This window comes from Xiphophorus hellerii, chromosome 23 (genome assembly GCF_003331165.1).
Source record: "Xiphophorus hellerii strain 12219 chromosome 23, Xiphophorus_hellerii-4.1, whole genome shotgun sequence".
Lineage (NCBI taxonomy): Eukaryota > Metazoa > Chordata > Actinopteri > Cyprinodontiformes > Poeciliidae > Xiphophorus > Xiphophorus hellerii.
Genome location: NC_045694.1, coordinates 8,972,923 through 9,000,634, shown reverse-complemented (window position 1 = coordinate 9,000,634; position 27,712 = coordinate 8,972,923). Strand labels below are relative to the sequence as shown.

The window sequence follows — 27,712 nt, the reverse complement described above, 5'->3', positions numbered from 1 at the left end:
ATTGATTCCTTGATTGAGCTGCTCACACTGTGAAAGGTCAGGAGCTGAGGTCTGGCCAGAAGGAGCCCAGACTGCTGTCTCTAATTGAACGCAATGGAGAGTTTATGTAAGTATCAGATATATAAAATCAGATTTTAGTGTTGCACAGCTGGTAAATCAATAGCAGATTGTGTTTGTGTTGTCAAGACATTTTTCTGTGCACTGATCATAATTTTCAGCTAATTTCTGAGCTTTGGCTTTGACCTGCTGATGCTTATTTTTTTACTGATTCTGTTTTCTCTTTAATAACTGTAGTATGAGAAAACATAAAAACAACATTCAAAATATTTTTAAACAACGCATCTTTTGTTGAGTGAAGGAAGCCTCCTGCCACATTGTCAGGAATAAATCATTTTCAATTCACAAAGTTAAATACATTATATAGCTAATTGATTTTCTGCTCATAGCTAATGAAAAAAAGATCAGAATGCAACACTAGACCACTAAAAACATTTTTAAATACAAAAACATCGGCTAATAAGTAACAAGTATGTTTCATAACTGCTTAAAAGTTATTTTCAAAAGGTACTCATTCATACTCTTCTATTAAATAACTATGAAATGACTATTTTAGTGATTACGCAAACAGTAGTTTCCACGTGTTTTCTATTAAAAATGTTTCTGGAAAGCATCTAGCATTTAAAAACGGGATACATTTCAAAAGGACAAAGTTTACCAATGTTCCTATATTCTTTTCAGCCATCTTGACTTTAATTACTTGTCACTCAGTAAAAGCTTCCACACTGAAGAGTGTTGTTGAATATTAGCTCTTTGTTAAACATGGCACCATAATATTATTATTAAATATTGAGATTACTGCATATTTTCAGCTACTACCCTCTTTATCCATCATCACAAAGTTTCTGTCACTCTTTTTAAGCTTTATTGTCTTAGTGTAACCCTTCTTTGCTTGTCTCAAGTCCAGTAGGTTGACTTCACAACAGACACACTCAGGTTCACTGAATTTATTCTAACAAGATAGAAAATCAAGTTGGTTTCTGTCCTTTTACATTAAATAAAATACAACAAATAAACCTAAACAAATGACTGAGCAATGGCTCCCGATGAGCAGTTAACGGTTGTAAAATTAAACACAGCTAATTACGATAATAGTTAAAACAAAACAAGACAAAGTTACATATGAAACCTTTTATATTATTACATTTGTCTAAAAATATATGTTAAAATATAATGTTTATAAAGGAAACACAGAGGTGATCTCAATAAATACCACAGTTTCAGAAGGCAGCATAAAAAGGGGGAGGAGCTGTCAGTTATTGGTTGCTATGGTAACCACCAACAGGTCAAGTGCAATGTAGCAAAACGAATGTAGCAATAAACATCAGAACATCACAACTTTTTGACTAAACAAAAATAAAGTTGAGGAATAATTGAAAATTTTTGATAAACTTCACATCTACATTACTGTTGAAATAAAACCATGTTACATTAGTACATATTGATTTTTGAGACGATGGTTGTTGTTCAGTATATTGTGCGGATCCGCGGGGCACAGAGTAATTTCTCAGTGCATTATTTACTGTAGGGTTTCAGTGTTTGGTGTTTTGCTTTTTTTTTGGATTGGCTGCCATGGAGCCTGAACGTATGTCATGTATGCAGAGTTGTGTATATAAGAAATGTCTCATCAGTCAACATCCAGCGCCCTGCTTTATAAACAAAGTATGGCTTTCAGCATGCAAACATGCAAGATAATCAAAGCACTGTAAGCAAGTGAACAATGTCACACTGACAGACAGGATGTGTTGTTGGAAAGCAAAGTTGATCCAGGTTTGATCAGAACTTCTTGGTTCCAGGATTTTCAGCTGAATGAGAAGCTTTTTTGTTGCCATTGGATTGTAATTTAACAGGAAGTCATGCGGTAGATCATGTCTACTGTCCGTTTGACAGCTGCAGGGTTTGCTTAGTGATAGTGGGAGCTGTGTGTCCAAACACCAGTATAGCTCCCAGTTAGTTCCACCATCATCCACCTCACCGCAGATTATTCTGAATTCCTCCGCTTGGTCTTGGGCTGTAATGAGAGTCACACGGTCTCTAAGCCTCAGGCTGTTTAAACCATATTAACTCATCCAAGAAGCAGTTCTGATGGGCCAAATTAAACTATGACGGCTCAAATATAATATATACATTTTGTCATACCTTTATATAATAATAATAAGTTAATGATTATTTATTTTTTCACCATGAAAGTTGTCTGTTTATAGTAGAAAACTGTAAATGACTGCATACTTTTCTCTTCTTTGTACCAATCTGAGGGAATTTAATTAAATTGTTTTTCTACAATACAAAACTATACAGACAGTTTTGGTGGATTTTAAACTTCATTAATGGGGTATTTATTGTGAAAACAATAGATAAAAATTCTTATCATGACAAGCAATGTATCATGATAAATAATAAACAATATAATAAATTCTTACCGCTAGCATATAAGCAAAAGGTTCAGAGGTATATCATAAATAAACAGAGGTTTCTCTTTTCTCTGTTCGTGTCATTTTGGAAATATTCCTTCTTGCAAAAATCACCATAAACTGAAGGATTATTTTAAGATGACCTGGTTTTAAAACTAGAGCAATCAAGCTGTAAAGTAGGTTAATTAATTGGGATAAAAGGTTTCCAAACGTAATTATTTTATTCTCTAAGTGTTGCTCTATAAAGAGCAGACAGAGAGGTGATAATCATGTTAACTAAATTCTGTTAGCTTAAGTCATTGGCTGAAAATCCTAAAAACACACAAAAAAAAGCACATTTCTCAAAAAAAATGTAATTGTTTAGCAGCAATGGGAGTACTCTAGCAGATTTTTCAGTGAATATATTGTGAAGTCATGGTATTTTACTCTGGGTTATGATATGACTGGATACAACCCCTCTGCAGTAGATTTTTGGTTTGTAGTTTGTGATGTCTGAGGTTATCCCAGTTGATTCAGAGAACTCCCTGTGACGCATTTAGAAAGCCTGAATCATTTTTATTGTGAAGCGAAAGGGAAGTGTGGGTAGAGCGCTGATTCAATCCCAGTCAGTTATTGGTGAGTGTTTCCCTGCCAATATTAACACGCATCAAAGATCTGAATCCTTTTGTTTTAAAACTTTATAACTTATTACTTTTTAAACCCTGAATAATTCAGTTTTTCCCTCAGACTTGTCTTTATTAACTTTGAACGAAGAACAGAGCCCGCCTGCTTGTTATTTTTCCACCGTTGTTCGCTTATTCAGCTGATTTCACCTAACTGCAGTTTAGAGGATGAATTTGCATGAATGCATGCTCTCTTTTTAAATACTAAATTTGCATTTTGTTCCATTAATAACGATTAAAATCTTCCCAGCACACGCATCTTACTTGTGCTGAATGATTGAGTTTTAATTGCATTGTGGGTTTTGTGATGGAAAAAGTAAATGACTGAATTCAGTAAAACTGAATTCAGTCATTTCAACATCAGAATCTGCTCTGCTCTCATCTAGATTGGGCGTTTTGGCCACTCCTGATGCTGTCGTGTCTCGTCCAGTGGCCCAGTTATCCATACCTGTGAACCAGAAATTTGAAATTATACGAGGTATGTATCTTTTTTTTCTTCTCAGCATTAGACATTAAAAATTTTTCTGCATATTCTGATCATTATTATTAAATATTCTGTAACTTTAAAATTGTTAAAGGATTCAGTAAAACGTGATGTTTAACGTATTAAACATTTTCACCCACAAGCTTTCTTATTGGGATTTGAGGTGTAGAAAAGTTGTGTGTGTTTGTGAAGTGGAAAGGAAACGATACTTAGTTTCGCATACAGAAATGTGGTGTGCATTTTTATTCAGCCACAACTGAGCAAGTACTTTTACCGAGGCCTGTCACGATAACAAATTTTGCTGGACAATATATTTTTCCAGAAGTTATTGCGATGAAACTATAATGTTGTTTTGAGACCATTTTCATGTAATATAGTGGTAATAATGACAAAGTAATGCAAGAAAATATTGTCAAAGATCAAGAAACTTTAAATTGTAATTAACATTTAACCCTGGAACTGGAAGACATTTTAAATATCAAAAATAAATAAACAAAATAGGAAATAAAATGAATTATGAAGTCACTGTAAACAAAATTATCCTTTAAAAAAAGGCTAGTTGAGACTAAAGCATCAAGCTGAAGACCAATTTTGGTCAAGAGAGAAAGGGAAAACAATAAATCATGAAATCATTGAGATTGTTTTAATTTGTGATGCGATTAATTGATTTATTGATTATTGTGACAGGTTTTCTATGGTTATGAACTTTTCAAGTCTTGCCCAAGACTTTTGTGTTAGATTTAGGTCTGAACTTTGATTAGGTTCTCCTAGCACATGAATATTATTTTATGTAAATCATTCTATGAGCCTCCATCTTGTTCACAAATGTTCTCTAGCAGACCTCAACCCTTTAAGTGCAACTAATTTAAGTTTCTAATTAGGTTATTATGGAAGGTAATTGGTTGCACAGGATTTTAGAGTAAAGGGGATGACTATAGATGCATGCCACACTTTTAAGGTTTTCATGTGAGAGAATGAAATAAAAACCATGTGTCATTTTTCTCTTGAACTTTTGGTTATAATGTGACAAGGTCACATCTCTGTAATGTGAAAGTGAAGGTTAAACTTTCACTTTTTAATTTCCACTTCAAAGAGACATTTTAAAGTAAACTCAGACCGTTTCCCTCTGAATAACCTGCAGGTTCACTCCCACTGCTGACCTTTGAACTTAACCGTTTTCCTTTCTGTTTCCCTCCAGAAGCTGAAGAGGCTCTCCTGATTGACTTTTCTGACGATTGTGAGTACTTCTTGAGTTTAACTCTATGCATCCAATCAGCTTGTTACAAGTTTCAGATTCATATTTGTAGAGTTTAGTTCTGCTCCCTTTTCCAGATGTATATTTTTAGAGAATGCTTGCAGCCCAAAGCGGCTTTATTTAGCGGCAGAGTTGGGCCATAAGTTGCCAAAGCTTGCTGAAGGAATGCTGATTTAGGTCGCTGTTGTGTTTCTAATGTGTTTGCAAAATCCAAACGTGTCTGACATGCAGGTGTTTTTTCCTCAGCGAGTATTACAGTACGAATCAGAGGAGAAAAGTCTCCAGAGCTGATGCTGGAGCTGCAGGACGATGAGCGGACTCAGACGTTCTTAACTCAGGTGAAAAGCGCTCAAGAGCAAGGTGAGGCTGCTTGAGTCAGAGAGGCGATTAATTATTGAGTCGCTCATCTAACATTTATTTACTAAGGGAGGATTTCGCCACGCTGCTCTGATCTCTGTTCTCTCTTCTTGTGCACACAAAGAAACACACCTCGGATTGAGACTTTAAATATGGACTTTTCCACTTCTGCTGCACTCAAACCAGAACTACACATCAATATATACTAGACCTGTCGCAGTAAATCAATTAATGGCATAAAAAGTAAATACAAGCTCAATGATTTCCATTTGCATGATTTACTGTTTTTCTCTTTCTACCAAAAACTGGTTGACAAAGGTTTTCAGTCTGGTGCTTTGGTCTAGACTAGCCTTTTTTCGTAGGATAATTTTGTTTACAGATACTTTATAATTAATTTTATTTATTATTTCTGCTGTTTTTGTTTATTTATTTTGGATATTTAAAATGTCTTCCAGTTTGAGTGTTAAATGTTCTTTATTGGTCTTTGAAAGAATGAACTTTGATTATTACTTGAAAATTGTCTCAAAACAACAATATTATCATTTATTGCAATAATTTGTTGTATGATTTATCGTTTGACAATATTTGTTATTGTGACATGAACTTCAGTGGACAGAGTTATCACTACAAGGTGAATTATTCTGTCCTAACTTTGTGTTTATTTTTATGAGAAATAAAAAAATAACAGGAAGTCTAACGAGGAATCACTTATATGAAGTGTAATTTATGCTGATGGTGAATGTTTTCATTAACTTTTGCGAGGGAATATTTAAACTGATTTATTTTTATTTTAGATTATGTAGCCATAAAAATATTTGCATGTATTTTCTATTCCTATATCAATTTTCTATTGATATATATATATTTTATTTTTTTTCAGTGTTATGTCAATCAGTTTTATGTCTGATTTATGCTGGTAAATCCATCAATTCCATTTTAATTTAGTTTTTTTTTTTTTTTTGCACCAATTCAGAATTATGCACATTAAAAACAAAAAAAAAAACAGTCCAGTTATCCAGTCGAATTCATTTATCTATGTTCCAAATTGATCTTACTTACCAAACAAGGCGGTTCAGTTCAGTTTATTGAAATGTTTTTAAAACTCAGACATGCATCATTCACACATCCTGCACTGCCATTGCATTGAGTTGTTGACTTTGCAAAAATCCCTCATTCTGAGCATGCATGCAGGCAACAGTTGCATGCAAAGACGAGGAAAACTCGTCTTCAACAGGAAGTGAGTAGCTGCACTCTCTCCTGAATTAAAAGTTATGTGGCAATAACTCGCATAAGAAGTTAAATGAGTGTGAACACCACTTATATTGAGTTTATTGGAGTAAGAAAATAATGTTCTCAGCGTTTGAAACAGTTTTGCAGGTCACACACAAGAAAATAATTTACGATTGGTTAAAAATGAGTGATTTAAGTAGTGGCTGCAGCAGCTGATGGAAATCATAACAAGGTAATTGTGAAAAAATATTTGTGCTTGTTGTGTTCCAATCATTCACTGACAGATTACAATAAAAGGAGACGGTATTGTGTGTAAGTTAGAAAAAACCCCACAAATTTTACGAGCAGTATGGTTGTCTAAATGCTGACCTAGCTGTTTCCTGACTTCTCCATCAGTAAGATTTTTAAATTCCTGTCCTGGTTGCCGCCTGTGACCAATTTCCTGGAGAGATAAAGATTTTCAAGGAGGGTTTTACTTCGAGTTTCCTTCTTTAACCTGTTCATCCAGTTTGACTATTATATTTACTGTTTGCTTTACTGAAGAAAGCCACTATCCACAAGACCACAACAAACAACCCAAGCTACAAGCTATGGTTCAGACTCTTATAAAGCAAAAGAAAACTCACTTTATATATAGTTTGCCCTGTTTGGAACAACAACATTGCATGAGCAGATTTATTAGTTTTTATTCATTTAACGTCATTCCTCTGATGAAATCACCCTGGCTATAACATCATACATTTTAAACGTTTCTTGTCTTGTTTCCTCATTTTTTTTCATGCTTTCCTTTTTATTAAATTTAATAACATTTCCAAACATGGTGTCCTGCACTTTGTACTGCTGCACCAAAACATTTAAGCCGTATGTAAGAACGCTGCATATTTCAGGAAAAAATGACAAGAATGAAATAAACAATAAAAGGTTTCTGATGACTAGGGCTGAGCTTTATGATTTTTTCTTTTTTTTGGTTAAATCTGTTGTAGAAATTATGTGGGTTACTTGATGCATTCATTTAGGTCAGAGGTGTCTTACATTTTTGCATTGTGGACTAAAATATTCCATCTCAAAGTGTTCGAGCGCTACAAGAATCATTCATTTTGAAAGATTTTTAAATAAAATTACCCTCCAAAAAGTTTTTTAACCTTCTGAACAAACTGAACTCACTTATATTTTAATTAAACTGTTCCAAATAGAATAATTACAGTAGAAAATGTATCTGTAAACTGGTTGAAAAGGCTTACTAAAAGACAATGCACAGTTTCTTACATTTTTGGGTTTGTTTTTCATTTGTTTGACGTTGAGAAAAAAATCTTTGAATTAAATTTTTTGTTATTTTTTTCATTAAATGGTCATTTACAGATATCTGCTGAAACAGATGAAAGTTACTTTGGTATTTGCATTTCTTGAGGACATCAGCTGTTTTTATATTTTAAATTAATGTTTTAAGAGATACATATTTGCTTATTTAAAACTTTTTCTGACTGTCTATTTAATCTTTCCAGTTGCGTACAAGCTAAGTAAACCCAAAGCGATGGAGCCGCTCACTCCAGCGGCGCATCGAGGTCCGGTTCCGGTTCCACCACAGCGGGCCACAAAGACCGCCAACAGCAGCGGAGACCACCAGACCAGAACCTTCATAGCTCCGGTCTCCAACCTCAACAACGCAGCAGGAAATCATAACGCCACCGGTAAAAATCAGCTGGTTTAAAATGTTAAAGTTTGACATCTGAACTAAATCAAGGGATTTTTTTTTAGCCTGGTTTTAACCTTAATTAAAATATATATATATAAAAGAATATGATTGAATATTAAATTATTTAATATTATAATTACATTTAATATATAATATTTATTTATTATACTGAAGTTGCTTTAAATATTTTTTATGTAAATAAACTTTTACTTTCATGGTTTAAAGGGGCGGTATCATGTAAAACTGACTTTTTTTTAGCTTTAAGTTATGTTATAATGTTATTCCCTCATCAAACACACAATATTATATTTTAAATAATATTGTAATGTTATTCAATATTTTAATATTTAATCTTAGTTTTTCTTAATCCTGTTTTTAATCTTTCCTGAACATTTATTGCCTCAGAATATGGATTTGGAGAGGGCTTAAAGAACACCGTTAAAGTGGAGGAGAAGAAGAACCAGCAGAATCGGATCGTTGCGTCCAGAGAGCCGCCTCCTGTTCCCACTCTGCCTCCCCGAAAAGCCTCCTTCCCTCCGTCCAATCCTCTTCCTCCGCCTCCAATCCCAAAAGATTCGGCTGCAGCCTTTCAGGCCCGAGGCACCGCTCCTGTACCGAACACCAAACCAGAGTGAGTCCACCTGGAAAAAATGTGTAATTTATCTGAAATGTTTCTGTCTTTTAAGGATTTCAACTCTTTTTTTAATTTTTTATAATCCAGTAGTATCAGACCAACTGATTACACGGACAGACCGATCGTCCTGGTGTGACAGTCCGTCTACCAACAGCATGAGGCAGGCCATGCTGTCCAGCGAGGCCGGGCAAAGAGAGTACCTCATTAAACACCGCCTGGGCAAAAAGGAGAAGGAGTATGTGGACATCCAGCCCTTCAGGTGAGGAGGCCTGCCTTCGAACAAATAGGAACGGATTCAGTCTCAAACCTTGTTCACACGCAGCTGAATCTTAATAAAAATTTATATTTTTATATACATAAAAATATTTATTTTTATGTATATTTGTGTATAAAAATACACAAATATTTGGAAACATAACATCATCCGGGTAGGTAAAAATAACATCAATGTTTGCAGATCCGGGTGATCCGACTTGTTGGGATGATGCTTGTTGTCTTTGTCGAGAAGAAACACAAGAAGCACAACTGATTGAATCTAATCAGCTGCTGTGATTAGATCAACCACAGCAGCTGCTTTTGCTTGTTAATCTCAGCTGTAGGCTGACCTGACAAGGAGGAGGGCCTAATCCAAGAATAAATAAATAATACATCTACCATTAGCATAAATTTGTATCGATAACATTAATCATTTAGCAAATAAGTTAATCTAATACTTAATAGGCTCCAACATAATCTGTGAAAAGATTAATACTCTTGAATAAATGCACAGACCTGACCAAAAACAACCAATCAGAGCCAGGAGGCGGGTCTTAGCGCTGCCAATCAACCTCATGTACACGCTGTTATATGTGCTAATTCTGTTTTAATTAAAAAAAGCAGGGGAAGTTAATTTTTGGATTTACCAAACAAACTTTTTTTTTCCCTTTTTTCAGTTTCTTCATCGGAACCTGGAACGTGAACGGTCAGTCCCCAGACAGCAGCCTGGATCCCTGGCTCTGGTGCGACCCCGATCCTCCTGATATTTACGCTGTTGGGTCAGTAAGCAATAACGATTAAACTCTAGCCATCAAGCAACACAATTATAAACTCGATTAGGAAATGCTAACAACTGGGATATTAATGACTTTATTTTTGATTGTAGTTTTCAAGAACTGGACCTGAGCACTGAGGCGTTTTTCTACTTGGAGTCGTCCAAAGAGCAGGTCTGGATCGAAGCCGTGGAGAGAAGCCTGAATAGAAAAGGCAACTACAAAAAGGTGAGTAAAGGGTTAATCATCAAAGATGAAGTGTTAATGCTATAAAAACTTTATTCTTATTTTTCTGTTCAGGAAGATAAAAAATTTATTTTGTACCAAAAATTCAGACAAGCAATATAATCTGTCATTGAATTAACACTTATTGACCTTAAAATGTGATTTAAATTTAAATGTACTCAATTACATTTACTTGAGTGACTTTCTTTTGAGAAAATGTTCGAGTTTGTAGATCTAAAACGTAAAAAGGATTTTGCTTTTCTAAGAGAAAACTTTTATTTTTCAATTTCTTTTGGGATTTGTTGAGCAAATTTATTCTCAGTTATAAGAATAACTGAGACCCAATGTCAAAACGCCTCGCTTTATTTAGCCGATCTCAATAAATTATAGTCAAATTAGACGCAGCGAAGTTGGCTTTTCAGTAAAAGTCTCTGGATAAATGTGGATCTACTGATTATAAAACTTTGGTTGTAGAAAGATGAATACTTTGTGTTCTACTTAATTTTTTCCGTTGCAAGAAAATCATGTCGGTAATAATTTTGCGCCAATTAAAAATAAAAACCTTAAAAAATAAACATTTCTCTTGAACTGGATTTGAGGCCACAAAAAAATCAGTCGAAGGGCCACCGATGGCCCCCGAACCACACTTTGGACACCCCTGCTTTAAGGAAAAAATCTTTTCTTTTCTTAATTTTATAGAAGTGAGGTTAGTTTCCTGTGAACAATCTGTGCTGTAGATTTACATTAAGTGTGTGTTTCTTTAAAAAATGGTTGAGCTGACAGAAAATCCTTCAAAATTGAACCTGGAATTTTGAAATATGTAGGAACTTTGTAAGTAAACTGAAAAAGGAGTTAAAAATCTAAGCTCATTCTGAGAAATTTGTATAATAGTTTTTAAAATAATTTCTGCAGATCCGGGTGATCCGACTTGTTGGGATGATGCTTGTGGTCTTTGTCAAGAAGAAACACAAGAATCACATCAAGGAAGTGGCTGCAGAGCACGTCGGGACGGGAATTATGGGAAAAATGGTTAGTTTACACTGAATCTTCTGCCCTCTAATAAACAAAATATGTACCGAGTATTTGAAACTGTTGCAGTTTCCTTCATCAGCCTGAAGGCCTTTTAATTTGATGTTTTAGGGGAACAAAGGAGGCGTCGCTGTCAGGTTTGTTTTCCACAACACCAGCTTCTGCATCGTTAACTGCCACCTGGCGGCTCATGTCGAAGACTTTGAGCGCCGCAATCAGGACTACAGAGACATCTGTGCCCGAATGACCTTCCACCTCCTGGACTACCCGCCGCTGAGCATCGTCAAACACGAGTGAGTCCCACCAACACGTCCTCGTTTTGTTTCAGTTCTGGCTTTACAGAACGCCTGGGCACTTTGAAGTCAGACGCTTGACGTTTTGCTCCAGACGCGCGTCAGGCGGGTCAACGTCGCTCTAGGCAGTATTGAGAGGAGACTCTTTAGCAACGTGTCCTTCAAACTCTTCCACCGTTTATTTAACGTGATTCACCGTTTTTGCTGGACTGATTTGGATAGCTCAAATGCGGGGAAATATTTTCAAATAATAAAAGTTATAACTTACCCGACATTCCAACTTCCTCGCTGATCCTCATCACACCAAAGTCCTTTCTGTTTCTGTGTCTCTAGTCATAACTTCATTGGTCGTAGATTATAGTACGAGAACAAACGGCGACAATTTATCCAAATTAGGGTTTTTTTCTCCTGAGATTACGTCAGAAAATGCACGTCCTGGTTGACGCTTTGTGTCGAGTGACGAAAGATCAGATTTTTCAAGTCCAGTGTTGGATGAGTGAAACGCTTCAGATCGCCCACAACGCGCCTCCACATAGACTTTGAATGTAAACCAGACGCGCCTGACGCTCAAAACGCATTTGGTGTGAACTCACCATTATGCTCAGTCCTGCATATGCGGAGCTCCTTTTATGTCCTCTCGTCACTTTAAATCCAAATAAGCTGCTGCCGGACCACACCCCCCAACTCAACGTTTACACTTGCTTGAAAATAGCTGCAAACAGATGCACAATTAATCAAATTTGAAAAGCAGAAGTGGAGTCTCCTGCACAGCCAATAAGAAAGCACAGAGTGGTTTCTGGATCTAAAGTCAACAACAAAACACATTTCTTTCCAACAGCCATTGTACAGTGTATACAGCGGTAAAACCAAATGCTCTGGAGTTCAGTTTAGGTTGCTAGGTAACGGCGCTGAGGTTGCTAGGTAACTGCTCCATGCCCACTGAATGTTAATTAACATTCTGGAGGTTTTTGAAACATTTTCCACACACCAAAAATCATTAATTTACTGCCAAAAAAACCAAATGGCCAGGTCATATTTACCGTTGAGTTGACCATGCGTGTCTGAAGCTGCTGGTTTTGTTCCAGTGTGGTGATCTGGCTTGGAGACCTGAACTACCGCCTCTTCCTGAACGATGCAGCAGAAGTCAAACATCTCATTGCTGAGAACAGGCTAAAGAAGCTGCAGGAGTATGACCAGGTAATAAACTGAGGCAGCATTAATACAAAAAAACCCCAGCCCTACTTATATGTCTGTTATGTTATGCAAGGCAAAGATTTTATGCCTTTTTTGTTTGTGGATTGAGTTTCTAAACAGAATAAGCTCAAAAGCACTTTGTAGCAAATATCTAACAGTTTTACAGAAGTTATAGGAAATGGGTTGATGTTTATGGGCAGAATTATCAGATTTTTGTAGGTTTTATTCCTTTGAGTTTGGTTAAGAAAGAAGATTTTGTTTCCCAAATTAAATAAAACTGTTTCCATGTGCAGCTGAACGTTCAGAGACAAACCAAAAGAGCCTTCACCGACTTCTTAGAGGGAGATATCAACTTCATTCCCACATACAAGTACGACACTAAAACGGATCGATGGGACTCCAGGTACGTCTTGTTTCATCAGATTTTCTTTTCTGCTTCCCAATTTCTGTTTTCAGAAATAAAACCAGCATTACAAATATATTTTTATTGCCTTTATTTGTGTCTAAGCACTTAATGTATGTTGTGTTCAGGTCAGTCTGGGCTGATCAAGTTACAAAAAAAACTTTTTTTATTAGATAATTATTCAAGTTTAATTTTAAACTTTTAAATAAGATAAAGATTTTTTGTAAAATGCAATAAAATACTAAAATATCTCTAACATGTAAAACCTTTAATCCTTTTTACTTGATTTTAATCAATACAGTTTTAATTGGTTCGTTTTTATAAACCAGTTAATAATTGAATAGTAGAGGATGTTTATTAGGAGGAGATTTTTTAAATGTATGTTTACAGAATTTGATTGAACCTACAGTTAAGGTTCTTTGTTTTGTCTTAAATGTTAGATGTCTGTATTTTTTTGTATATTTTTAGATTAATTACTGCTGTGAGTAATTCAGCTAAAACTAATTAAGTTCTGAAATGAACCATTTTTGAGTCTGTATTCTCCAGTTAACGATTAATCGATTACTACATTAGTCAGCAATTATTTCAACAATCAATTAATCATGATTAATCGTGTCTGCCCTAACTGTATGTGAAGAAATGGTAGGAATAAAAGCGACCGTGCATTATTAGTTGGATGTTTGTAAATTTGAATCCGATGGCAGATTAAACTTAAGTTTTTCACTTTTCTTCCTGATTTAATTTCTACAAATTTTCCTCACGGTTCACTTTCCACTGGCTGAAACGTTTTGCTGCCCTAATGCTGCGTCAGCAGTTCTTTTCTCGAGTACTTTCTGTATTTTCCACTCATGTTTTCCTCTCAAACTTTATCTGCTTCCTGCAGCGGGAAGTGCCGAATCCCTGCCTGGTGCGATAGGATTCTTTGGCGGGGCAGCAGCGTCACGCAACTCAAATACCGAAGCCACATGGAAATGAAAACGAGCGACCACAAGCCCGTCAGCTCGCTCTTCAAAATTGGGGTAAGACGTGGAGGAGTGTCAAATATCAGGTTTAAAGGTCCAGATCAGGAAGTGATGAAAAAATAACTTCAAAACATTTGTTTGTAGCTTCCAAGCAGAAGAAAGAAATACAGACGGTTTTTCTTTCTTTGTGATCATAAACGGTCTCTAATTTTTGACTGCAGAATATAAGGAGCTCTCTAACTTAGTTCTTTTATGCCACAAAAAACAAAATGTGTTGTTTTTTTCCCACACAAGACTTAAAAATAAAAAAGTAAACTGGATATGGCAACAAACTTTAAGATCAAAACAAGTTAGGTAAAACTTAAAGATATCAAAACATATAGAATAGAAACATAGTTTATTGTATCGCATTGTTTAGGTGCGGTACATGTAAAGCTGCCTGACTTTAGAGCTTCATAAAATTTGTTTTATTTTTTCAAAATTCTGTTTTACTTGTGCTTTTTTTTTTTCTTTAAAGGAATCCTTTTTTTTTTTTTACCCCTCCAGGGGGTCTGTTGTGGGCTCTAGTGTCCCTTATATGAAAGTAGGCTGACGGGAAAGGGGGGAAGACATGCGGCAAATATCGCCGGGTCCGGGAGTCGAACCCGCGACGGCCTCTTCGAGGACTCAAGGCCTCCAAACAAGGGTCGCGCTGTCCCCTTCGCCACCACGGCACACCCAGGAATCCATATTTTTGATAAAATAAACACATTTTAACCCCAATAAAGTCGTCATATAAAGTCAAACTTTTCTGTAGTTTTATAGAAAATAGTTTAAATGTTTTGAGATTTGAAGTACAAGTCTAGAAATCAAGCTGCCAGTTATTAGTAACTGTTTTTTGTTTTAGCCAGTGTGGAAGTAAAAGAAAAGTTTTTTGTGGAAAATAAAAACATTTCAGATATAAACTAAAATTTCAACCATATTGCAATGTGTGCAGTAAAGTTGGGAGTTTTTTAAAACTTTTTATTTAAAACTTTCTCTAAAACATGATAATACTGATAATTTATTTTAAAAGAATTATCTGTTTTGGCTTAGAAAGCTACACTAGGCACGCATCTCACGCTGCTGAGGATCTTTGTTAAAATGCTAGGCTAATTTAGATTAATGTTGATGTTTGTTTGTGTAACAGGTGAAAGTCGTGGATGAGCTGCGCCAGAAAAAAGTGTTTGAAGACATCGTTCGCGCCATGGACCGAATGGAGAACGACTGCCTTCCTTCTGTGTCTCTCAGCAGGATAGATGTAATAAAGCTCAACTTTTTTATGACAAACTCACATATTTACGAATAAATGGGCAAATTTGTGGTAAAGATACCAACTGCAATCCTCTGTAAAGCTGGGATTAATGTGCTTTTTGCTGGATTTCTCCTCGTCGTGTTGCAGTTTTCGTTTAAGGACGTCAAGTTCAGGCAGCTGCAGAAGGAGCGCTTCCTGATTAAAAACGACGGCCAGGTACCGTGTCACTTTGCCTTCATCCCCAAACCAAACGACCCAAACTATTGCAAACCGTGGCTGCGTGCCGAACCCAGCGACGGATTCTTGGAGCCAAGTAAGATTTATTTTTTCCTTTTCTTTTAATCTGTGTTTTTGCAGGTGCTTGTAATCCTTGAAAATGCTTTTCTAGATAAGAAAAGTAGTGGATATTATAAAACTCTATAGAGTTTTATAATAAGGTGAAACCAGATGTTTTCATACACCTAATAAAAAGACACATATAGATATTTATTTCTCTCTATTTGAAGTTAAATCAGACTAAACTTTTCTTGTTTTATGTAAGTTAGATTTACAAAAATTATTTCTATTTGCTAAATGCCAGAAAACATGGCAAGAACATTTTGTAGAGATTTTATTTGTAATTTTTTTTGCGTTTCAGCATTTAATGTGAGCAGGAAGGTTATTTACCTTAACATGATTTGTTGTGATTGATTCAATGTAATAAATATTTATTATTCCTCATTTCTAGTTGACTTATTGAGATGTGTAATTAAAATAAAGGTTGCTTTATCTTTTATATGTTAAACAACATTATTGAAATTGGGAATTTTTTTGTTAAATTTGTGCTTTGTTCTTGGATAAATCAGGTGTATAAAAACATTAAATGATGGTATATTTTAGTTTATTTTGTTCCTGCTGTAGAAGGTAGAATACTATAACTAGACTTTATTAACAACAGTAATAAATTTATACAGTCATGAACTGAAACTATAATTTTTTTAGTTCATTTTTATTGTTTTTATCTGCAAAAAGTTGAAAACTTACCTTGAAAATGCTTGAATTTTACTGTGATAAAATTTCACGAACTCTTTACTAAGCCGCAGTTCATGCATTAAATGTTCTTTATATTGTCAGCATTAGTAGCAAAAGCAAAAACCACATTAATATGACAGACAACTCCTCGTTTCCTCAGAGATAACTGTTTTCTTTTGGACTTCTTCTGTGTTCTCTGAGCAGGTGAGACCCTGGAAATCTATCTGGAGGTGTATGTAAGTAAAGACTCTGTTACGCTGCTAAACTCTGGACAAGACTCTATTTATGATATCCTGGTGCTCCATTTGGACCGCGGCAAAGACTACTTCATCACCATCTCTGGGAACTACCTGTCCAGCTGCTTTGGCACCTCACTGGAGACTCTGTGTCGCATCAGGAAGCCGGTCAGAGAGGTCGCCAACCTCATCGACCTGGTGAGGAAAAACATAGCGGCTGTTAGTAGCCAACTGTGTTTCATTTATTTTGGGTTGGAGCTCATTTATAATCAGAATGTTGTGACCAGAACTTGACCTGCAAAAACAACAAATCTTAACAAGTAGTTTCTAGTGAAAATATCTCCGTTCATTTGAGAAAAGACAAAACTAACTTACAAGTAACTTTTCAGCGAGATACAAAAGCTTGTTTTTAAAAAAATAGTTATTTTAATATTAATGAAAAAGTGCTTGATCTAGTGACAGATTATTTCACATATAATTGAAAAAATGTGAAAAAATTTGCCATTAGAACAAGAACTTTTTATCAGTATTAAAGAATCATTAACTTAAACCAAGCGTCTATATCAGGGATGTCCAAACTGCGGCCTGAGGGCCATTTGTGGCCCTTGGATTAATTTTGTGTGGCCCCTTACTGCAATTCAAGAACGGCACAAATTTGGCCATCCAACACTTTTTGTAATTTTTTAGGATGATATTTTCCGTGGCAAGTTTATATCTTCTTAAACAATTTAGATATTAAGTTCAACACAAATATTTTTCCTTGAGTTAACCTATTATTATTATTATTATTATTATTATTATTATTATTATTATTATTATTATTATTATGTTACTAGTTGTGCCACAAACATCTTTGTCACACCCATTCATTACATTTGGCTAAATACAGCAAAGCTTGTAAAGGAAAATTCTCACTATCATTGCTGACAATAAACTAAAAACATTTTATAGACTAAAAATGGAAAATTCCAAAAAAAAGTCCAAAAAGTTAAATAATTGTAAACATTAAGGGAAACATAAAATATTACATGTTTTATTTATTGTTGTGAATGTAAAGGAGAAATAATTCACAATAATATTTTTTATTTGTTTTTAATTGGGGGAGAAAAAAAATTGACTTGAGGATTTTAGTCCTCGGTGAAAAAGTTTGGACACTTTTAAGTTTTGTCTACTTTTATGTGTACTAAGATATTGTATGTCAAAAACACAAGATATTACTAAGTCTTTTTGCTCTAACAGTGCAAATATGTTGAAATAAGACAAAAATAAATTACGAGAAATAATCTGCCAATGGAACTGGTACTGTTTCTGTTAATAAGTATTTATTGACTTAAAACAAGCTCCTATGTTTTGCTGAAAAGTTACTTGTAGTTTTGTTTTAACCCTCTGGAGTCTATGGACGCGTATACGCGTCTTTTTTACATGTCTGATTTGGGGTGATGTAGCAGCAAGACTCCGCCTCCCCGATTCTCACTTTCAACTTGAGTTTGAAGTCCACATTATAAACTACACACCAGTTTTTAAATTATGTTAATAGGCGAAGGAAAACCGAAGTTATGCTAAATATATTTGATGCATTTTTTTCAATCAGCGAAATTGTAAAACCCGCTCCCTTTCACTGTCTTGGAGTGAAACGGAGCAAAAAATAAAACACAACAGGAGATCCCCTCACTCGATCTCACATATTCAACTGATAAGAGTTCACAACATTTTGTTGCTAAGAAACGTAGGACGGTGACGCAAGTAACGGTGCGAAAAATGACAATAAGCAGTAACGCGGGAACGGAGAAGAGGCGAAAAAAAGAGGCATATCGACAAACCGATGTCAGACCGATCAGTAAAATCTACTTGGTAATTTGTGTGTAGGAAATTGTCTTTGGTTTTGTCTGTAAAGAATGATGAGAAGAATGAATGTGGAGCAGGCAGCGAAGCTCTTTTTTGAGCTAAAAGACGAGGGAGACCCACAGCCCGAGTCTGAAGCAGACAGCGAGGATTCTGATGACGACATAGCGGTTCAGTCATTCGTTTTAGAAAGTGAGAGAGATGTAGATGGGTATCAGGAAGAAGATGAGGCAGGCACAGACATAGCTATGCGGAGATCCAAACTCAGAAGTAGGCGGCGCTGCGCAACTGCACAGTCTAGTTCTCAGTGGCTGGAAAGCTGAGCCACTCCCGCTGTGATCCGTGGAAGACAGAGTAGGATGTTGACAGTGTAATAATTTTTATTATGTTGTGTAACCTCTGATCCTTTGTAAATAATTGCACAAATATAGATAAGTAATTGCCAGGACTTCAATTTATTTGGCAGAGTTATATATATTTTTTGGAATCTTGTTTTGATGTTTTGTAAGTATTTGTACACAAACGACTGAATTACCTACATTTTTTTGATAATAGTCTTCTAAACATGAGTTGTTTGCTATATTTGTACATATTGATTTTGAAATTTATAGTATACTTTAGTATTCTAAACCATAAAAAACATTTCTTATACATATTTGTGGGTTTCACTCTGAAAAAATAAGTTTTTTATACTCTAATTTAATCTTTTTGTGTGATTTTAGGCCCAAAATGCAATATCAGTATATCCAAATAAGTGCATATTGACAAAGGTAAGGTTGTCCTGAAAGAAATGATACCACATAAGGCAATATTAATGGTTTCTATTAAGAAATATAAAGGTAAAATCAAAATTTAGTCAAAAACGACCATTTATATTATGGACTGCAGAGGGTAAATTAAAGCGCACTAACATGTCTGCACTAGTAGACCAAAACTACTTGGTAATATTTTGTTTTTGCAGAGTGTGAACGTGTGAGGGCTCATTTCTTCCCTCAGGCTAAATTCAGTCACCAGTCGGTTTATATTTAGGAACATAAAATGTCCCAACTTGTGTATTTCTGTTTGTGAACAAGGAAGTAGCAGAAACATTGTACAAGATTTCTTAAAAGAAAAAAAAAAAATCAAGGAAACTTTGACTTTGTTCATTTCTTGTCTCATCATCTCTTCCTGTATATTTTCCACCTTATCTGATCAAACTTTGGGACAAACTCCTGAATTTCCACTTTAACAATCAGATTTCACCACTTGATTGATGATATTAAAACATTTATGCGAGAGCGTTTGATTTTTTTTTTTTTTCCTGCTTTTACACATCTCCTTTGTGTGTTTTCTCTCCTGCTCTTGCTCGTTTCTTTGCTGTGGTTGCGGGCTGGCTTCTTGCTCAGGGAGAGGACAGCGGTACAGAGAAGGTAAATAATTAACAGCAACCAATAATCTGATACAAAGAGGTCCATCAGTCCAGATACGAGTCGATTATTCCCTTTATGCCACATTATCGACATCCTGCTGGCAGAGTTCAGTAGTAACTAGTTACTCAATTACATTTACCTCAGTAACTTTTTTAATAAATTACTTGTAGGAGTATTTTTACTTTTACTTTAGTAACTTTATTATGAAGTATCTCTACCCATTGAATGAAAAACAAACATGTTTTAACCAAAAATAGTTTTTTTGGTTTTTATTGAAAAACTATTTATTTTGCCCGATTTTGTTATTTTTTGTTTGTTATATGAATTATTATCACTTTGTCTGGTGAGCTGTTGTTACCGCTGTACAATGGCTGCTGGAAACAACGAGTGTTTTGTTGTTGACTTACCATCCACGAACCACTTGCTGCATTCTTTTTGGTTGTGCAGGCTGCTCCACTTCTGCTTTTCAAAGATGTTCAGTTGTATAATTGCGCATGTGTTTGCATCCATTTCCACGTGCGAGTTTAAAACGCTGAGTTTGTTGGCGTTATTAGGATTTAAAGTGACAGGAACCCTAAAACGCCTCATTATGAAAGGAGATCAAAATAGTCTGACATTAAAATCTCATTATCTAAGGATGATTTTGTGCAAAAAATGTAATGAACACGTTTTGTTTAACTTATCCTAACCTGTTCAAGGACGCATAACAGGTCAGCTTTGAATATTATATCGTAAAACTAGATAAATATTAACTTCCTGTCAGCTTTGGAGTTCAGTGTTATCAAACATGAGCAACAGCTTTGTAATTTAGTTTTAGGTTTTATCTTTGTCATCCATTAAACTGTAGGAGAAACAGGGAAAACGTCTCCAGTGAAAGTTCGACTCGTGTTTAATCTCATTTCAAAGCTTTGGAGCACACAAGATTAAAAGTGATTTGAAGTCGCAATCTTAAAGTTTTAGTTGTTGCTGGTCTGTGCTTCATTAGTTTAATCGTTTTTATTATCCTCTCTGTTTTCCCCTGATTTATGAGCCGTACTGGTTATTTTTGGACCTGGGATCCATTTGCAGAAACAAAAATAATAACATTTGCTGCTTTGTGAAATGTCTCCCCTTCAAATTATCAAATTATCTGCTTTTTTGTTGAAATGTTTCTCTGAAAATAACATTTTTCTTAATAGAAATTGTAATTTTTTTTTGCTTCTCAGGAAAAGTCGATGGTGAATTTGATGTTTGCGGATGGAGGAAGTTCTGACGACGTACCTCTGAAAATCCCCAAAGAGGTTTGGATCCTGGTCAACCACCTCTTCACCAAGTCCTGCGATCAGGTACGGCGACGTCCAGATTATTTAACCACAGTTTCTTATTCTGATTAAAACACATGACTTTATGAAATAACTTCCACAATAAAGAGAAAGTTGTGGTTTCTCTAAACAAAAGGAAAGTTTGATGAAGTGTCATCAGATCAGTTTAAGTGAAATAAAATCCTTTTTATTTTATTTAAGTTACTTGTCTGATCACTGACATGAAGAAGTTTAAATTTTAAGATGAAGTTAGGCTTTGATTAATTGTATGAATGGAGTTTTGTTGTAATTTAGAGATTCTAGATTATGACAGATTATTGGGGACAGACAAGGATTTTATTCTTTTATTTGAAATTCTGAGAATTTCTGAGGTTTTATTTTCAGAATTAAAACCCAATATTGCCAGAAGGCCGTAAAATTACAAGAAAAAAGTTGCTTCAATGAGAGCAAAACTTGTAGATTTACAGACGTGATCAGCTTGTCCAGTTTGTTTTGTCCCATTTGCAAAAAAAATATGTGACTTTACAAGGCGCTCAACATTTATTATGTTTATTTATTTTTCATGTAGGAGATATAAAATTACTACATTTCACAAATATTACAACTTTATTCTTGTAATATTCTGACTTTTTTCTCTTTATGACAATTTGCAAAATTTTACGACTTTGTTTTTCGTATCATTGCGACTTTAGTCTCAACTTTTTGTCATTTTATACTCATATTATTATGACTTTATTCTCATTGTACTGAGACTTTTTGTCATCCAAATTTATTCTGGTCTTATTTTGACTCAGTGTTTGACTTTATTCTCATAATATTCTGACTTCATTTTCATTTCATTCTGATTTTTTTCTCTTATTATTATGACATTAATCTCATAATATTTACTTTTTGTCAAACTACTTGTATTATTCCAACTTTCTCGTCTTGTGTTATTCTCATGACGTTTCATCATACTAATTTATGAGTTTATTTTATCTCAACTTATTGTCGTACGGCTTTTTTCTCGCCATATTCTGACTTTATTCCTGTAATTTCTAAGATTTTTTCTTCGCCTGGCTCGAATACTTGGTGCCATTAGATGATCTGGTGTTTGAGTCGTTGTGTTTTTGCTTGCAGGAGGATTTATTCCAGACTCCAGGCCTGCAGGAGGAGCTCCAGAGCATCATTGACTGCCTGGACACCAGCATCCCAGAGTCTCTACGTATCCTTGACATTATTTGATTAAAAATCAGGTTTATTTTTTTAAAGTTGCAATTATAAGATCGAATTATCCTTTCCAACCATATCATCTACAACATGCGCCAGATGTTAATGAAGGTTATCTTCACATTAGCTTATAAAGTATGATACATTTTAAGTTGATTAAAGTTAAAAGGTCAGAGGATAAACCCAGTTTTCATGCAGTTGCATTTAGTCATTGAGATGCAGGAGAATTGGTGGTTCGGCTTCAGAGATTTCAGCAAAACCCAGCAGAGCTTAGTGGAGCGTTTAAAGAGCAGCCAGGAACGCTAAAAAATATCTAATTAAACTCAAAACCTGCAGTTTTGATGTTGCGTTGGAAAGAAAGATGGAAATATTTACACTTTATTCCAGTTTATATATATATTTAATTTATCTGTAATTCAATATTAGATATAGACTTGCAACTAACGATTGTTTTAGTTATCAATTAATCTATCAGTTACTCTGACAATCAATTAATTGGATTAAAAATTCACATTCTACAAATTTGTTTATAATATAATATATAGACAAAAAATTCTAATTAACAAATATTTCAATTAAGGAATAATTTTATTGTCTAAGATGTATTATTTTGGTGAACTCTTGATCGTTTGTAACAAAGAATGACTCTTCAGCTAAAAAGTATACTTTTAACATCAACATGTGAAACATTCCTGTTGGTCTGATTTGTTTATTTTTTGGGTTAACCAATTAATAAATGGTTAGCAAAAGGAGTTTAATAGGAGATTAAACTCCTTTTTTTTTTTTTTTTTTACTGAATTTGAACAGGGTGAAGATAAAAATGCCACTAACTAAGTAAGCCTGTAAATACGTCTTGGGCAGAACATATTTACAGACCAAGCTTTTTATTTTTTCTAAAATGGAAAATATTTGTATTTTTTATACAGTTTTGGCTTATTTATTGCTCTGATTATGTTCTTTTTGCAAATTGACTTTTTTGAGTCCGTGTACTCCAGTTGACGATTATTCGACTACTAAATTAGTTGACTTCAGTTAACAATTAATCGCTATTAATCATTTCAATCTTATATTAAACCTCGACTGAAATGCAGCCGTTCTGATAAACTTTGAGTTTTAGGTGCGATTTTGAAAAAATACTTAACTGTAAAAACTGTTTAAGTAGAAAATAAACCGATGTGTGCAGAAACGCATTTTTATTCTTTGTGTAAACTCTACTGGACTCCAGTTTCTCCGTAACTTGTGGTCCAGCTGGTTGTAACCACTCGGTAGCCGAAGCTCTGCTGATCTTCCTGGAGGCCTTGCCGGAGCCGGTGGTTTGCTACGAACTCTACCAACGGTGCCTTGACAGCTCTCACGACAGCCGCCTCTGCAAGCAGGTAGACGGCCGCCAGATGCTTCTGTTTCTGAAACACAAAGCGAAGTGATGAATCTGCAGTAAACATCTCTGACGTTCACAGCTGGTCTCACAGCTCTCCCGGCCGCATCGAAACGTGTTTCGATACTTGATGTCTTTCCTGAAGGAACTGCTGAAGCACTCGAACAACAACAACCTAACAGCAAACCTCATCGGTAAGAAACTGACAAAAAGAACCGAAGAAAGAACAAACGAATTAATACACAAAAATAAAAATGAACGAACAAAAAGAACCGAAGAAAGAACAAACGAATTAATACGCAAAAATAAAAATTAACGAACAAAAAGAACCGAAGAAAGAACAAACGAATTAATACGCAAAAATAAAAATGAACGAACAAAAAGAACCGAAGAAAGAACAAACGAATTAATACGCAAAAATAAAAATGGATGAATATTTATAAATTAACAAGTAAATAAATCAAAACAAGGAAATAAAGAACAAAAATATGCGAGACATGAGGGAGAATAAATCAATTAACAAGAATCTTAAAGGAAATTAACAAATGAATAAAATTAAGACATTCAGTAGATTGATGCCGCTTTTGTTTGTCTGTAATGTTTGTTTTGTATGATTCATAAATTTAAAAAAGGAAACTGAAAAAAATGTGTGAATGAAAATGAATAAAAATTGAAAATGAACATAATACATGAAAGTAAAAAAAAAAAAAAAAAGAAGAAATAGAAATCTACAAACTAACCAAAATGACCAAAAATAATTTGAAATTAGCAAATTAAATTAAGCTGAATGGAGAAAAAAAATCTAACTAAAATTAAGACCAAGAATGAATGACTTAATTAAAAATAAAATAAACAATAACATTTTATTTTGTGAGAATCAAGTTCATTAAAAAAATTGTTGAGGTCAAATGAATAAAAGTGAATAAACAAAAGTGAATGAGAGGAAGTTGACAAAAATATAAGCAGGACAAAATAAGGAATTAATTTAAACAAATGAAAGAGAGGTAGTGAGAGTAATAAAATATTAATTCTAAATAAGAAAAATAATGAGATTTAACTGAACAAATAAGGACTCCTGGAATATATAATATAAATAAATGAATAAATATTGAGATTGAATGAAAAATAATAATAGACATGACTTACTGTAACGATAATAAACATTAATATGGACGGTTTTGTGTTTTCAGCTACTCTCTTCGCCAGCCTCCTCATCCGACCGCCGCCCAACATGGCCAGCAGGCAGTCGGGTCATGACCGACAGAAAGCCATCAACTTCATCTTGGGGTTCCTCATGTCTGCAGACGACGACTAACCAACGGGTCGACGGCCCGACCCACCGGGTCACCGACCCGCTCTTTATTTCACCAAACCGCTCACCAACTCGGCCATCACGGGCTGCAAAGACGTCACTTTGACCTCTGCAGGCGTCGCGTTTTCCATGTGGGAAGAGTTTGAACTGGCTCACTTTTTAACGACTTAAAGGATGGAGACTGGCCCTCGCCGTCTGCTGACTCTTTACGGGAAGACACTCATGCCAAAAAACAGTGAGTGGACAAACTGTGGAAACACTATCCAGAGAGACCCACGCTAAACACAGGAGTGCTACTTTGAGGAATGGCGGTAAATAATACTGTTGATCATTTAGTCTGAAATGTACGGGAGAAGATTAGGGCCACCAAGAAAATTTAAAATTCTAATTAACTCAGAATTTTGACCTTTTTAAAAAAAAATTTAAGAATTCTGACTTTCTTTCTGAAATTTGTTCAGGATTCTTTTTATTTTTTTTCCTCTCAGAATTCTGATTTTTTTTTAAATAGAATTCTGACTTTAACCTCTGAATTCTTTTTTCTGAGAATTCTTTTCTGAATTCTTTCGTCTCTTTCTCAGAATTCTGACTTTAAACTTAGAATTCTGGCTTTCTCTGAGAATTCTGAAAATTCTTTTTTTCTACGAATTCTCAGAATTCTTTTGACTCTTTTTCTCAGAATTCTGACCTTAAACTCAAAATTATAACTCCGTCACTTTATGTCAAAATCCACATAAATTAGGTAAATTATGTTGTTAGTATATGAAAATGATCACATAACTTTTTCTTCCTTGTTATATGTTTTGTAAACCTTCACTCTCGGAAATACTGTCCCAAAATTATTTGGTAGATTTTCGTTTTATAATTAGATTTGCCTAATGGTGCATTTAGGCAATTCTGATTCTGAGAAAAAAAGCACAATTTTTAGTTGGTTTTTTTTTAATGGCCCTAATCTTTCTCTGTAGGAATAAGTATAGTATTTAGTTACTACGAATGTTTGTGCTTAAGCAAGGACAATCATTTGTTGCTGCATTTTAGGTGAGGAGACAATAGAATTTATTAGCTAACACATTGGTTGTATTTTAACTGTTATTTATATTTTTTTTTTCCTCCTGCATTTGCAACATTTGATTTTTTTCTTTTTACTGCAGTTTGTTTTACTTTTGTACCAGTACTATAAAGAACAACCTAATTGAAGTTGGCCACAGACATTCTTCAAATTGGTGTCAAATGTTTGTGCAAAACATTTTGTGCTGCTATCATTTTGAAGATATTAATATGTTTCCAGAGGTCATCAAAGGTCAAACAGCCAGTTTACATTTACAAAAACAAACTAAACATGGCGTCAATCAACTTTGCTACTTTAGTGCAGCAATTTTTTTGTGCCGTTAAAATTTTTTTTTCTAGAGATCAGACATGAACAAAACCAAACAAGAATTATATCATTTTTTTGTATATTTGTGACGCTAAACATTTTGTAGCACAGTTGATTCACACACATTTGCTTTTTTGTAAACGGAGGTTGACCTTTCGAAAAATTTATTGCTATCTTTTAAATTATAGCAGCACAAAGAAAGATTTTTTCTGCACCAAGGCTTGACACCAATTTAATTTAATTTCAGCTTCACTCAGGTCGACGAACACCGTATTTTTGTCATGTTTTTCCCTCCGTACATTCAGTTCTGTCAGCCTTACACAACAAATTTATCACACTAAACCTCCTGGCCAAGTGTAGAGCCGCCCTCCGAGGGTTTTGACGTCTCGATGTAAATATGAACGTTTTGTGTTTCATGACTGTCCGGTGGTGAGATTCTGTGACGTTGTCTCTTGTCAGCCATTACAGTGGTACTGTTTATATCTGTGTTTGTTTACATGTACTCCCACATGTCTCATACAGTCGCTGTATCGAGTGTTTGCTGAGTAAAAGCTCTGCTAAGTGCTGCAGTGTTTTCTGGGAGGCGGCGTACCAAGATTGAAGCGCTCATTTATCTAAGGTTTGTACTCCGGTCCCAGCTGTGCCACTGAGGAAACTACTTTTTCGCTTCCAACTCTTGCAATGTGGATGTAGAAATAAGGAACTTTTGCCCCCCTTCGTTTGTTGAATGTTTCCTCTTTAACGGTTTCTCTCGACAAACGTCAGCTTTAGTTTTCACAATCATGACACTCATTTCCTCCGATCGGGATCTTGAGTAACTGATGCCCGGAAAACCCAATTACAGAAAAACAGTAAATATTAAGCTACAGAGACAATAAGAACACACTTTAGGGTGAAAACTATAAATCAAACATTAATGTGAGTTTTGCCAAATGGTTGCTTTTGCTTGAGGAAACTGTTTACCTTTTCAGTAGAAAGCTGAACCGTCACCTTTAGCAAGAAAACGTGATTGAACATTTTTAAATTTTGGATGCAACTCTAACGTCATCTGATGTCTTTTTTTGTTTCATAAATTTAAGGTACATTTAACTGCGACTTTAATGTTTTTGGGTACTTTTTAATTTATTTAAGATGAATAAAACTACATGAAATGCCATTGTCATGTTTTCAACTTATTGTTGTTGTGACCCAGCCTGGTAAGAAAAACAAAGACAAAACAAAATACAACCAGCCACTTGTTCTACACTTTGATTTTCATTTTGTTTTATTTAATTCACACAATAATAAATGTGAATTGTTTGTGTAACAACTACAAGAAATTTTGAATGAAAAACAGCAGAAAGTATCAAGTTTATTGGCATCACACATTTCAGCTACAAGACCGTCCAGGGTACTTTAGATCACAAAAAAATAAGATAAAAAGTCATTTATAAACCTATATATTTGCTCCTATTC

General features: G+C 34.7%; 1 protein-coding gene across 1 annotated transcript in view; it reads left to right on the top strand.

Moving 5' to 3' along the window:
* Window positions 1–27,413, top strand: part of ocrl (OCRL inositol polyphosphate-5-phosphatase) — a 28,233-nt gene extending 820 nt beyond the window's left edge. Inside the window, 24 exon segments of the mRNA XM_032554753.1 lie at window positions 27–106; window positions 3,517–3,608; window positions 4,813–4,851; window positions 5,116–5,229; window positions 7,959–8,144; window positions 8,555–8,780; window positions 8,871–8,904; window positions 8,906–9,042; window positions 9,716–9,817; window positions 9,925–10,039; window positions 10,949–11,065; window positions 11,177–11,358; window positions 12,444–12,555; window positions 12,846–12,955; window positions 13,839–13,974; window positions 15,086–15,196; window positions 15,338–15,503; window positions 16,406–16,635; window positions 19,665–19,688; window positions 20,894–21,013; window positions 22,109–22,193; window positions 23,447–23,574; window positions 23,656–23,767; window positions 24,764–27,413. Coding sequence (XP_032410644.1) covers window positions 27–106; window positions 3,517–3,608; window positions 4,813–4,851; window positions 5,116–5,229; window positions 7,959–8,144; window positions 8,555–8,780; window positions 8,871–8,904; window positions 8,906–9,042; window positions 9,716–9,817; window positions 9,925–10,039; window positions 10,949–11,065; window positions 11,177–11,358; window positions 12,444–12,555; window positions 12,846–12,955; window positions 13,839–13,974; window positions 15,086–15,196; window positions 15,338–15,503; window positions 16,406–16,635; window positions 19,665–19,688; window positions 20,894–21,013; window positions 22,109–22,193; window positions 23,447–23,574; window positions 23,656–23,767; window positions 24,764–24,888 — 2,883 coding nt within the window. The 3' untranslated portion in view covers window positions 24,889–27,413.
* Window positions 27,414–27,712: the final 299 nt, after the last annotated feature.